This window comes from Chelon labrosus, assembly GCF_963514085.1.
Source record: "Chelon labrosus genome assembly, chromosome: 5".
NCBI classification, from domain to species: Eukaryota; Metazoa; Chordata; class Actinopteri; order Mugiliformes; family Mugilidae; genus Chelon; species Chelon labrosus.
The window spans coordinates 11,346,281-11,359,031 of record NC_140341.1 but is presented as its reverse complement, the minus strand read 5'-3'; the positions used below and the strand labels follow the sequence as shown (position 1 = coordinate 11,359,031).

General features: G+C 44.4%; 2 protein-coding genes across 9 annotated transcripts in view; both read right to left on the bottom strand.

Annotated features, from left to right (window-relative positions):
* lmo7a (LIM domain 7a) overlaps positions 1 to 12,751 on the bottom strand; it is a 45,925-nt gene that overhangs the window by 15,004 nt on the left and 18,170 nt on the right. For 7 of the 8 annotated variants that reach the window (XM_084545112.1, XM_084545109.1, XM_084545108.1 and 4 more), the window contains 6 exons: positions 8,411 to 8,441; positions 7,611 to 7,724; positions 6,452 to 6,677; positions 5,473 to 5,719; positions 1,049 to 1,078; positions 246 to 360 (listed from right to left, as the gene is read on the bottom strand). In XM_084545112.1, coding sequence (XP_084401238.1) covers positions 246 to 360; positions 1,049 to 1,078; positions 5,473 to 5,719; positions 6,452 to 6,677; positions 7,611 to 7,724; positions 8,411 to 8,441 — 763 coding nt within the window. The remainder of the gene's footprint in view (positions 1 to 245; positions 361 to 1,048; positions 1,079 to 5,472; positions 5,720 to 6,451; positions 6,678 to 7,610; positions 7,725 to 8,410; positions 8,442 to 12,751) is intronic. The other variant, XM_084545110.1, reaches the window with a different exon arrangement.
* On the bottom strand, positions 1,112 to 5,243 carry LOC311488711 (LIM domain only protein 7-like; the record flags this gene model as incomplete). The annotated part of the gene is made up of 4 exons (XM_084545562.1): positions 1,112 to 3,256; positions 4,172 to 4,492; positions 4,916 to 5,087; positions 5,144 to 5,243. The coding sequence occupies 4 exons, from the start codon at positions 5,241 to 5,243 to the stop codon at positions 2,461 to 2,463; spliced, it is 1,389 nt and encodes a 462-aa protein (XP_084401688.1). The 3' UTR covers positions 1,112 to 2,460.

Here is a 12,751-nt window from a genome sequence, read left to right as displayed (position 1 = left end):
CAATCTGAGCAGCTCTTCTTTCGGCCCCGTGGTCATCCACCACCCCGCAACCCCTGCTCTCCTGATCGCCGCACTGATCCCGTGTGATAGATCATCACGTGCTTTCACTGCGACCTTATCTGTCCGGGAACCAGACGTCTCTTTGCCCTACTCTCCGTGTCTTGACTGATGGACAAAAAAAAAAGAAAAAAAAGAAAAAAAAAAAAGACAGCGGTGGGAATTAGACAGATATCAGATATACTCACATCCTGCCACTTATCCTCGCTTTCCTTAACCTGCTCGCGAAACTTCTGCAGCTCTTCATAGCGAGCCTGCCGGATGACGGTGTGGTCGACTTGGATGTCGCCTGTTGATTTACTCCTGTGAGGGAAAAATGTGGAAAGAGCAGAAGATTTTTAACATCAAAGAGTTAACATACAATCATGCATCATGCATCACCTGGTACCATGAAAGAAACAAACTCAAATAAACTCCACTGTATACCACCTATCCACATATCTGCTGAAATGCTGAAAATAAATTGCATTAGATCTTTGTAAAAAAAAAAAAAAAAAAAGAGTTAGTTTGCACACAACACACAGGTTGACCACAAAAACTGCGAAGTGATGTAAGCTCAGCGGGTTAGTAACACACTTTCTCCCGTTCAAGCAAAAAAAGCAAAGTCCGTTAAAGCTCACAGGCTATGGAAACACTTTATTTTCACTTACCTGGTTAACACATGTGTCTATTCGAGCGCTCAGTCAACTGCCCGCTCATAACTCTCACTGGGACACACTGCGGTTTGGGCAGATGACCCAGCATATCGCTATTGTATGAAGCGTTTCACTCGGATGCTTTGTCAATAGAGCTTTGTGTAGCAGAGCAACCCACCAACCCCACCTCACCGTGAACTTGGCCCTGCGCCATACAATACTCAATGTTGTGTGTCAGCGTTTAGCGGCTGGAGAGCGAGAACAGCAGCACAAAAGCAGGAGGTAGCAGGGTGTGACTGTAAGAGGCCAGAACAAATGCAAACGTGCCGCATTCTTGGGAGCACACATCAACTCACCCGTCGATACTCTGTTGCGTGTGGGGCTGTCTAGGAGACCGGAGAGAACCACAAACAACAAAGTCACATTTCTGCAGACTGGCCTTTGACACTGACTCTGACCAAGAGCTTGAGGCCAACTCTTGCATCAGTTAATCCACAGACGATGAGCCTTAAATGTGCGTGAAAGTAGCAAGGACTAGATTCTCTGAAGAGATTAAAGGTGTGCATATAGTGGGCTTACAGCAGAGTGTCACATTTCCTAACGCTGACATTTGACTGGGGACGTGTGCAGACGTCTATCTTTCCCTAAACAATGTTGCCTTTCTGGAGACTCAACATGATGTCACTGGAAACATGACTTTACATATGGAAGTCAAGTAAATCCAGATGGGCTTGACTCAGGTTAAATGCTTGCTTTGTGTGTGTGTCTTTATGTGTCTGGCCATGTGCAAACACTGAAGTGCAGATTTGTGTTCGAGTTACTATGGAGTCCACAAGCCACATCTTCTTTCAGAGCTGTGGGGAATTTCTATAGTCTTTCATGTCGACACAGCAGACAGAACTACATTTAATCACATTGCTCGGAGCAGCCGGAGTGGTCAGAATGTTATGTTTGGATATTTCTCAGACTTGAACCTTTCCACGCTCTCATTCGGCCGCATTTGAGTTTTACATGTCGGTGTGAAATTCCTTTTGCTGGAGGGGGAAAAAAAAGAATAGAAAACTTTTCTGGATCTGGTCCGTGGTACTGTAAATGTTACGTGAGGTCAGCAAATATCCCAATCAACGCAATCCATCACAACATTGTGATCTTTTTTTTCTTTATTAAGCATGAATATATATATATTTATTTCTCCATTCACAGGCAAAAACAAAACCAATGATGAAATAAAGAATTCGGGTCTGTTTTGCAAATGGTTTACCAAAATACTTTGGAATTCATGCAGTTTTGTTCATGAATCACACTTCAAAATACACAAAAGCAGCTGGTTTGTTGTGCAATCTAGGCATCCACTCTGCATTTCAAACACCATGTGTATGTGAGCTAAAATATGCCGCATTCTTGTTGCACAAAAAAACATACAGTACTAAATATCCTTTCATTATTTTCTTCTGACTTGAAACACTCGTTTTCACTTCTGAGGTAACAGCAAACATTTAAAACAAGATAATGTTCAGAGTTTTCCTTCACCACAGTTCCTTCACTGTGGCTTATAATGAAATACTGAATAGAGAAGGCACCTATTAGTTTCAGAAAATACCGACTGTGACTGTGAAGGCCTTCAAACAAATCCTAAGTCAGTCAAGTGCAATTCAGTAACAAACAGAAATTGTAAAGAGACAATAGGCTCATAATGAGAAGACAAAAATGGAAGAAAAAGTCAAAAGTGTCAGGAGGACCTAACAGGCACTGATACGTAAATCTGTTTCTACAACTTCAGAGCGGCTAGCCTCTCCACCAAAAGCTTCTTCTTATATCTTAACTGACTAGCTTCCCTGATCGCCTGCCACCTCTGCAGGTCCCCTTCGCTACAGGAAGAAGGCACAGAGGGAGTCATCTGACTGGCCGACGGGCTCTGACTCTTATCAGAACAAATTCCGATTTTCCGAATTAGCATGTCATCCGTTTTAGGGCGTGCCTCCTTTTCAACTTGATTCTGGTTAGTTGTTGCTGATGCCGGAGTCAGAGGACACGGGGGGCAGAGGAGTCTGGCTTTGAGTTCGGGAGGCAGAGCCCACGGTTCTGGGATGGGCATAGGAGAGTAGTTGTCGGGGGCTCCTGAAAGCGGCCGTCGCTGCTGAGCCTGATGGGTTTTCTCCCTCCGATACACCACATCGTCCTGCTCTATGTCAGGGTAGTCAGTTTCCTCAGAGTCTACACGGCCTTGTTGCTGGGTGATGATGTTGAGTTGCGGCTCGGATGTATAGAGTCGACGCTTGCCAAGCAGCTGAGTTTTCATCATAGCGAGGTGTGTGTTAGACTGGAAGGCCAGGGTTCGTCTGGCAAACATGTCATCATTCTCCAAGTCAGGGAAAATGCTTTCATAATCAAAAGGATCTGGGGGCTCCCGGGGGTCTTGGCGCCCCAGGAGCGGCCACTTCTCACATTTGACCAGTCTGGGACCTGAGGTGGGGTCCACGGGGGCAAACACCAGTGGGGGGGTCTCAAACAGAGGGGGTTGTATCTTGGGAAGCTGTGGGGGAGTGTGTGGTAGGACATGAGGACTGCGGGTGGGCAAAGGGAGAGAAAAGGACAGAGAAGTGATGAGTGCATGCATGCGAACTGGTTGAAAGAGCAAGAACGGAGGAAAAGATACAACAGGCAGCCATAGAGGTGATATTTGAATCAAACAGATGTTGATCAAATTTGGATTTTATAATCACACTGCTATGAAAGAAGCTGGGATGCTAGTTGTTATAAAAGGGTAAAGTCTAGCCTCGAGTAGGCTGCAATAAAAACAGGGTAATACTGACACAGCCTATTTCCCAATATGGTCAGTGCAAGCAAACTGCTTTATGGTGCATGTTAGGGCAGCTCCAGTAGCTTGAAAATGTATTTAATCATTAATATATTAGAAAGCAGCTTATGAGAAGCCCCAACAGGAGCCAGTTATAATTGTCCCCATAAAATCCATAAGTTTTAAAACATTCCTGCATCGTCACAATCATGCAGCTGTATCGACCTTTTCCCCACAACAAGGGTAGTTTGAGCCGAGGCCTCGTGTGTGCGGGAGTGAGAGGGAGACGGGCCGGAGGGAGAGGGGGCAGAGGAGAGCCAAGGACTGATGTCACAGTCTGAGTCATCTGACGAAGAGCCCGACTTCTTATGGCTACAGCCGAGCACAGCAGGATGGGTGGAGGGACGGAGGGAGACAAAATGTGAGAGGGAGAAGGCAGGAAGCAGTGGCAGGAAAAGAGAAAGAAATATAAGTGGAAGGAATATGAAACAGACAAACAATTCAGTGAACTTTAGATTAGACTGGCATGCAATTATATAAGGGTAGCAGAGTCAAGTGTGTCAGGTAGGAAGTAAGAAACGAATGTGTAAGGGAATAAATTCACTATAAATCTGTATGATGTGGACGTAAAAAGGGTTTGCAGAAGGATATGTGTTTGCTCTCAAGCAGTGTCCTCACAAACCTGAAGCCTTGTATCTTCTTGTACCAGGGTCTCCTTTGAGAACCCAGTTTGATCTTCTGTATGTGAACGTCTTCCTCTGGTGTCCAGAACTTGGGTAAGAACTTGTCGTAAGTCACATTACTTGCAGGCTGGGGCTTGACGCCCATCTTGCGGGCATAGAGGTCGTCTTGGACGGGGTCGGCATAGCCCACCTCATCATCCTCATCCTCAGAGTCATCGTACATCTCCTTGAACAGGCTGTCAGTGGACACGAGCTGCCGGTGGTCGGCCCTCGTGGAGCTCTGCTGCGGGGGCAGCATTGCCACGCTGTTGACACCGCTGCTGCTCAAGAGAGACGGCCAACCACACGTGTCAAAGGGATTTTTTTTTCAGTAGCAGTGCAGCACACCAGTCACGCACAAAGGAACATACTCCACAACAACCTTAAATAAGACCAATGCAAGCTCAAAACCAAACTGTAAAGGAGGTAAAAATTGATTTGAAGAGTCGTATTGACAACTCAAATCACTCCTCCAAGCTGGGAAAACTCAAAAAGAGCAAACAAGGACGTGCTGCAACTGATATCTCAAAACAACTCAAACAAGAATCAACAAACTGAAGCAGTGTTAGAGGCAGCACACTTTGACAAAAGATGTTGCTCATGGTTACAACTAACCATGCAAACTCAGGGTAAAAAGAAGCATTCTCGATTGCTCTCATCAGGCAGGCACATCAAAGTCACACTGTAGCTTCATGTTCTCTGACCTGTGGCAGGTCACATTTTGCTGAGAGGCAACATTGCCAGTGATAGGGATCTTAGGCCAAGAGCCTCCTTCTCCCCCAGCCACCCTTCCCCCCGCCAGGGGGCTGATGGGTACAGCAAAATTGGTGGGAGGAGCTGGAGAGGGGCTGTGGAAGCGTCTGCTGGCCAGGTCATCTAGAACCAGATCAGGGTCAGGTCTGTCTGCGTCAGAGTCACTGCCGCTTTCATACTCATAGGCCCACTGTTGAGAAGCTGCAGGCAAGGCACTCTGGGAAACTTGGCTGTTGCCGTAGCAGTCAGAGGAAATCCTTGTTTCACTGAGGTTGTCATTCCGTAGCAAAAATGAGACACAACACCGTTGACCATTCACAGACAACACAGTGATGAGAGAGGAGAAAGGCAAAAACAGCCACCACATAAATGTCACTTGCTGCACAAACCGGGAATTTAGGTGTAAAACCATGCACCTCTACGTCACTATAAGAGGAATATTTCTCTTCAACAAGTAGCTGAGATGAAAAACCAGCACATTCAAACTGAGCTATGTGTGTTACGGTACCTGGTGAGTACGCTTTCATCCTCGTTTGTGGTGCTGGCCCAGCTGCGCCGGTTGTCCTCATTGCGTTCGGCCCTTTTCTTCCTTAGTGGGGCAGGCACGTAGCCTGAAGGTTTGTCTTTAGTGGGCAGGAACTGGTTAAACTGGGTGCTGGCTTTGGGTGTGATGACTACCGACCGGCGGTAACTCAGAGAGTCCTTGTTGTCAGCCATCCTGAAGACGGAGTCTGCCTCAGTGTCACTGCAACAACCTGGACCACGAAAGAGGACACGGGGGACAAGAAGGTGTAAAGACGGGGTAGAGGAAGAAAATGGGAACGGAAACAATAAAGGCAAGGGACTAGAGAAAAAAGAGAGTGTGTCTTTTGTTCTGGCGTAACTGTGGAGGAATAACAGAGGGGTGCAGGATGGGAAAAGAAGGCCTCCTCATTTACAAGCTGGTGTGGACGGCTGTGGAATGTCTAACTGACCTCTGTGTCGGAGGGAAGAACTGGCAAGAGATCACTGGCCAGCACTTCTCTCTCTCTGAAGCATACTACATAATCAGAGATGGGCTGTAACACTGATACGTCTCTCCTTTCTTGGCGTGTTTTTACTGAAAATATTCACCTTCAAAAGCACGCCACTAGATGGCAACAAGTGTTTGTTTTCACACATGGGAGTTAACTATCAGGCTCCGAAGCAACGTTCAATCCCTCCTCAAATATTTGAAGTTCTGAAGAGATGAAGTGGATTATAAATATTTATGCAGAGACACAATTTGAGAAAGTCTACACGAACCAGTGATAATCTACTGCTAAGTGTGAGAGGCCTCCTGAAATAACATAAAAAATATTCACAAAGTAAGAGAAATAATATACTGTGGGCTCCCAAATACCGTGAAGTCAGTTTCAGTGAGATAAAGAGTCAAAGGAGAGCAGCAGGACGCAGAAATAAGTGTGAGAGAATATCTAAAAGAGAGTTCACAGCGTGACATCTCCTACCCTCGCTGCTGCCTTTGAGTGTGGCTTCAGATGAGACGCTGTGGGGTCGGGAGCCCAAAGAGTCCAAGCTGTCAAGGGAGTCGTCCCTCCTGTGTCCTCCTCCTTCTCCTCCTCCTCCTCCTCCTCCACTCAGATGATAAAAGTCCTCTCGCTCAGAGTACCAGCTATCTCCAAAACCGCTGTCTCTGACGTTGCTACCTTTCTGGCTGGACGATTCCTGCAGAGTCTGTTCACACACACACACACACACACACAAAGAGTAACACATTCAGATAATAGGACACTGATTACAACATTAATGTCTGCTGTGCGTGTGCGGTGAGATCTCCCAGGTAGATTGTGAAGTCATCTGGTCTTCCATTCATTGCAGACTCAGTTACTGTAAACATTACGCTCCTATGGCGTCTGTAAGCGCTGACGCATGGTGCAACTTAAAGGGAAAAGTCTCATTGTTTTCTCTCAGCTGTCTTCTTTGACAAACTGCCATGATCCACACGCTCTTGATGGTTGTGTTTAGTGCGTGAAAACAACGGCTTTAAAACAAGCCCACTTCAACCAGACTGGCTGTAAACAAGCAAAAACTTGCCAGCCACTTTAAAAAGAAAGATCTGTAATCTTCTGAATCCCAACAGACAATACCAGTCCGCAAAGGCTAACCCTGCACCACCGAACTTAGATTATATGGCTCAACGTACAAAACGTGCTGCTGTAACCAACTGCTGTTACTGAAAATCTGTTGTAGTTGAATTATAGAGGCCTCGCACACCATCTATAAATCTATGTGAAACCAAAGTGCCAAATTCAACACTGGTGCAAGCAGGGGGGCGGAGGTAACGGGGACCTTCAAGAAATAAAGAAGCTATTTTCACGTGCAAACTATGCGCCGTGCTGTAAACAAGATTAAAATAGCTGAGTCAAGGGTTCAGGTCATTTATGACTTAATGTAGCTTTGGTTTTAGTGGCCGGCAAACTGCGGCCCCCTCGGCCTATCGCAGTCATTCTCCGGCACATAGTCTACATACCGGGGAGGATACAGAAATGTCCTGTGCAGTGGCTGTAAAAGAGGATTTCAGTCGAGCCGTTTCTGGTTTCCTTAAGAAAATTAGGCGTTTGTGTCATGACAGCCTAATGGGATAATTACCCAGTCCTAGGAATGTACCTTGTATAGCGCTGTGCCCAATAATCCTTCAAATGCTTTGAAATTTAAGTGAGGTCCATCATAGGAACGGTCACACTGAGCTCTTCTTCCCAGCCAAAAAATGGTGATCAACACCTGGAGAGAAGGAAAACAGACACAGACACAATACATCAGGTTATCTCTCTACCTTTGCCCTCAGTGATCAATGTACTGTGCAGCGCTAAAGCAGGTGATTGTTCTGATAGTTGTAGCCCTGCTCAGACTACGGCTCATATCACACATCACACAGCGCCACGCTCTTGTTTCCAGGCTCATCCAGAATAGTCTGCTGTTTATTTGTGTGCGTGCATTATTAGTTCGGACAGGTGAATATAAAGCACTAAACATCACAACATCAGATTCAAACTGACGTGCCAGCACTTTGGGTTTAATGATTGGTGACAAAATAACAGTCACCAAAATGACTAAGGCATCGTGTTATTAATTATTTTTGGCAGATACAAATACATTGCAGCACTTTTTTTTTGACATGGACTACCATTACATCAGGTATCCTTGTAATCCTGGGTCTTGTCATCTTTATTATTATCTCTTATTTAATTTAGACTCACATTTCCATAAAATGAACAGACTATTTAGAGTAAAGCTAAACGTAGTATAACATCACATTCGCTGCCACACAATATGCTAAACGTTTAGTAAGATTAAATCAAATTTAAGCATTAAAGCAAACTTCACTGATTGACTTTATTAGCCATAAAGTCATAAAATTATTACTGAATCACGGGCCAACAAATGTTATCTTATCAGAGGACACTCACATTTTTCAGCCTCCTGTTGGTCTCCTGATGCCTGTGCGAAAAGGAGCAGAAAACAGAGGTGCATGTGTGTGAGAGAGAGAAAAATAACAATAAAAGAACAGAGGGCATCGCTGTTGGGTCCGAGCGTTGGGCAGTGAAAGAGCTGGAAACTGAGAGCACAATCCAGACCACTGCCAGCACTTCACTCCCTCTCAAACAACAACAACACAAAAGGGAAAAACAAACTGAAAAGCCATGATGAAAAGCGCTGGGATTTTAAACACATCTGTGCTGCCTAATTTTGAACCAATCCCATAATCGAGAAATTGCAAGAGCATTTTGAGCCACTTTGCCGGACACAAAGTGGTTCTTATTTGATTTTAAATAACGATACATGTAATAACTGCTAATTTAGCTGCGGACAAGGCTCCGCTGTGGCAGAAACAAAGCTCCACACAGCTACCAAAGGTCACGGAGAATTACAGTCATGTTTCTGGGAGTTGACAGCTGACCTGGCTGTCGTTAAATCACTTTTCCAGGAAAATGTCAGCTCCTGCGAAACTCATGGAGTCGACGTGCGAGGGTAATATTAGCGCTGTCGTATGTACATTGTGTACTTGTCGCCTTAGAGGGCCGTAATGCCTATCTACAGATGTCAGTAAACAGTGATTCAGAGCCACAGTGCATTGAGTAACCTTAATGGTGACGGAGGAAAGATTTACAGTCTGCTTTACATCCCCTGTGCATGCTACACATTCCTGCTATCATGTGGTAACACAATAGCCACACATGCCTTTCTCTCTCTCTCTCTTTCTGTACCCACGAGCACTTCTTGGTTTACTTACAGGCTCGTTCTCCTGCGAGCACGCAATATAAGCAATAAACCTGCTGAGACTGTGATGCACGTATGGCGAGGCACCTCAGATGACTACCTATCAATCAGACAAGTTCTTTTGGACCGTTCTGGGGGAGGAAACAAAACAAGGATGTGTAACTAAGATTTTAGGGCAAGTTCATTAGCTATGGTTGTTTATAAGCTTAAAGCCAGATTTATGGTCCTGCATTGGACATACTGTACATTGTGGTTTGATGTGCACTTCCCCTGAAATGTAACCACACATCGTGGAGAAACGGTCTTAAATGCATTTTCTTGTTTACATCTCTCAGGGGCCGGAAAAACACAGACAATTCACCCTCCCTCTTCCTCAGTCGGTTCGACGGATGTGCACATCGTCCACAGTGGAAGGGATTTCAGTGAAAGCGACAGCATTTATTAGCTCCAACTAAAAAACATGAGCCGCGATTGCAGAACGATGCACGATGACACACAGAGGGCACAAATGTTAATGCTTGCAATGGCGTGGGCCTCCTGTGTAGGTTATAACTTATGCTCTGCAGACATGAAGCTTGAGAGTTTTTCAGGGCTCTTATCAAATTTTTAATGTCTATGAGAACTACTGTTGTTCTAAAGGTATGAGATTTGAGAGGTTTTATTAAAATAACAGTGTATAGCAGAACTTAAGTTTTTTTTCCTCCTGGAACAAATGGAGTAAACTAGTAAGTTATTGCAGAAGTTACTTTATTTACACATACAGCAGTGGATGAGCAACATAACTAATTTAGAGTCATGTTTTGTGGGCACCTGGTAAATATAATCCAGTATTCTCTCCGTCCATTAGATCAGATTTTGGTCTCTACCGACACCCGAGGGACAGATCCAGCTCTTTAGCTGCTCGCTGCGAACTGTGTGTGACTGTTTGGTCCTAAGTAGATACTGTTCAGTGGCTTTTCAGAGCTTTGTTGGTAGAAAATAACTGCCTGCTGTGGCTGGAAACATGCTGTAAGAACATCTAGAGCGAACCAAAACCGCAAAGTTGTGGACACGACGGCCAAATAATGAACTGAGCTGATCCAGTATATCGTATTGTAAAAAAATACTGATATTTATAGCATACCTATGTGAAAGATGTGAACACTTCTTCCACCACTGACAGCCTTTAACTGGATGAGAAGCAGAACAGCTTTCCCACGGGCATGCGTCATCTCACACCAGGGGTTTCCAACATGATAACTCACCAAAGCTGAAATCTCAAATGGACATTTACCAATTTGGCATCGCACAAATTTATGGGTCCAATAAAAGAGGCGGGAGAAAACAAAGGCCCTCCCTTGTGCGGTTTGGAACACAGTCACAAGGTCTAAAATTATATAATGTTATCCAGCTACAGAGAATAAGGAGTTATATACACTTCTCGTAATGCTCATTTATGGCTAGCGGTAATAGCTGAACAGAGGAGAAGATAAAAAGGGGTATTTTAAGGCTTTCTGAGCCTCGGGACTTTGCTGTAGTCTGTTAGGATCAGCTGAGCGCTCATATGATTGGAAATACAAGCTAGGGACAGATTCTCTGAAGTAGTATTATCAGTTTAAATATCCAAACACAATGAGATTGTTTTATGTGCCTAGGGGAGAGGGAAGCCTTTTGTGTTTCTGTGTCATAACTACATGCAAGCAACGATGAGGCTGAAAACTCAGTATGTGTATTTGTTTTTTAGTTTGTTTCCTTATGTTGCAGGTAAAAAATAATAAGAGAAGGGATGTCTCAGGGCTCGTAAAATGACTGATTAGATATACGTGCTATACAGCAGGTAGCTGGCAGCTTGAAAAATTCATCTTCCACTAGCCATTACTTTCAGCCATAAGCCTCAACCTCAGCATGCATTCACAGACTTATACTCTTTAGTCACAGAGTGAGAGGTGAGACAACACAACCAAATCTGCCCTAGTAAGACGCTCACACTTCATGTCTAACCTGACACCAAACTTTCAACGATTTGGATTTGGCTCGAAGGAGGTGAATAGTGTGTTCTGCCAATACAAACCAGAGGCAAACAGGCAGAAAGAAATATTCACGAACTGAACAAACATTAGCAACTATTCAAATTTTAGACAAATAACTTGCTAACAGAGACTAATTAAATCACTTCCCTCTCTTTTAGGCAGCATGATAAGTTAAGATACACAGCAAGATCAACAAACTCCGCAAGTGAGCAGGACACATGTATGGATTGACCTTAAAAATACAGTACAGCCAACAACAACATGAAAGCAGCTCTGCTTCTTTTCATATGATTACATCAGCAACAACCAAAGCCTTAAATGAATGGGTTTGCTGAAGCGTACCTCCGTAACGAAGATCACTTCCTCTGCCACAATCCAAAATGTGACATCCTTCAACTATGTTCTTTAATTATGGTGAGAAGCTTTGGGTCTAAACTTGCACACAGACAATCCCAGCAGCAATGAAAAGCTCAGACACAAGGAGAGTTTGAATAGAGGAATCAGCTGTGGCTGAGACAGCGTCGGACATCATTGTGTCACACGCATCAGACACTACAGCCTCTGTGAGGGAGGAAACAGGGTGAGGCTGGCATTTCTCTCTCCAAGTCAACTACAGAGCATAAATATAACCCTTGTGTTGCCCTTTTACAGCTGTGGCTGTGTCCGCGATGAAGAAACTTTATTGAACGCTCAGCATCATTTGATTTCACAATCTGCCCACAGCTCACACAACGCTGGGACAAGAAGTGATGGCAGTGCCATATATTAAACCATGAAACCAGAGCGTGCAGTGCCAGCTCAGGGAACCACACCCGAAATGCTAACACACAGAGAACTGCATTTGTTTCCTTCACCCTCACTTATGAACATAAAGACTTTTCACGGTTGATCTTAAGCGACTTGAATAACAGGACACGTGCGAGACGAGGTGCAATATACAATGGTGCTGAATCAATTCTGATAACAACCTGTGCAGACGGTACAAAGTTGGCTACGAAACAACGCATTCTTTCAAGTAATTCAAACATTTGGTTTGATATGCAGCCAACGATGCTATTGCATAATGCCAATCATGTAATCACACCACAAGGCCACTCCTCTTATCTATTGTTCAGAGGAGCAGTTCACATTCTTTTAACAACAATAAATTTTGATGTACCTGCCAGTCTCAGTGCAGTTTCATTTTCTCGGGTTGGGAGAGCAGTCAAACCTTGTCAATAATTTGCTTAATCAAACAGCGGAAACAAATGAGACTTTGGACCTCTCTCTGTGGGGGATCTGTTCTGTCAGCTACTAGAGGTCACAGAACAAAAACATATATTGTTAGTTTGTCCACAAAATTAAGAAGCAACGCTGACATTCCTTTGGCATCAAATTCTTAATAATGCATGTAAGTAAAGCTGTCTTATCTCTGTTTGTGGACTCTACCAAATCCAGAGAGAAAGCTGTGAAATGCTCCACTGTGTCCACCAGCTAGCCTCCTAATTGTGTGAATCAGCTGTCTGGTACTGAGCAAATGAC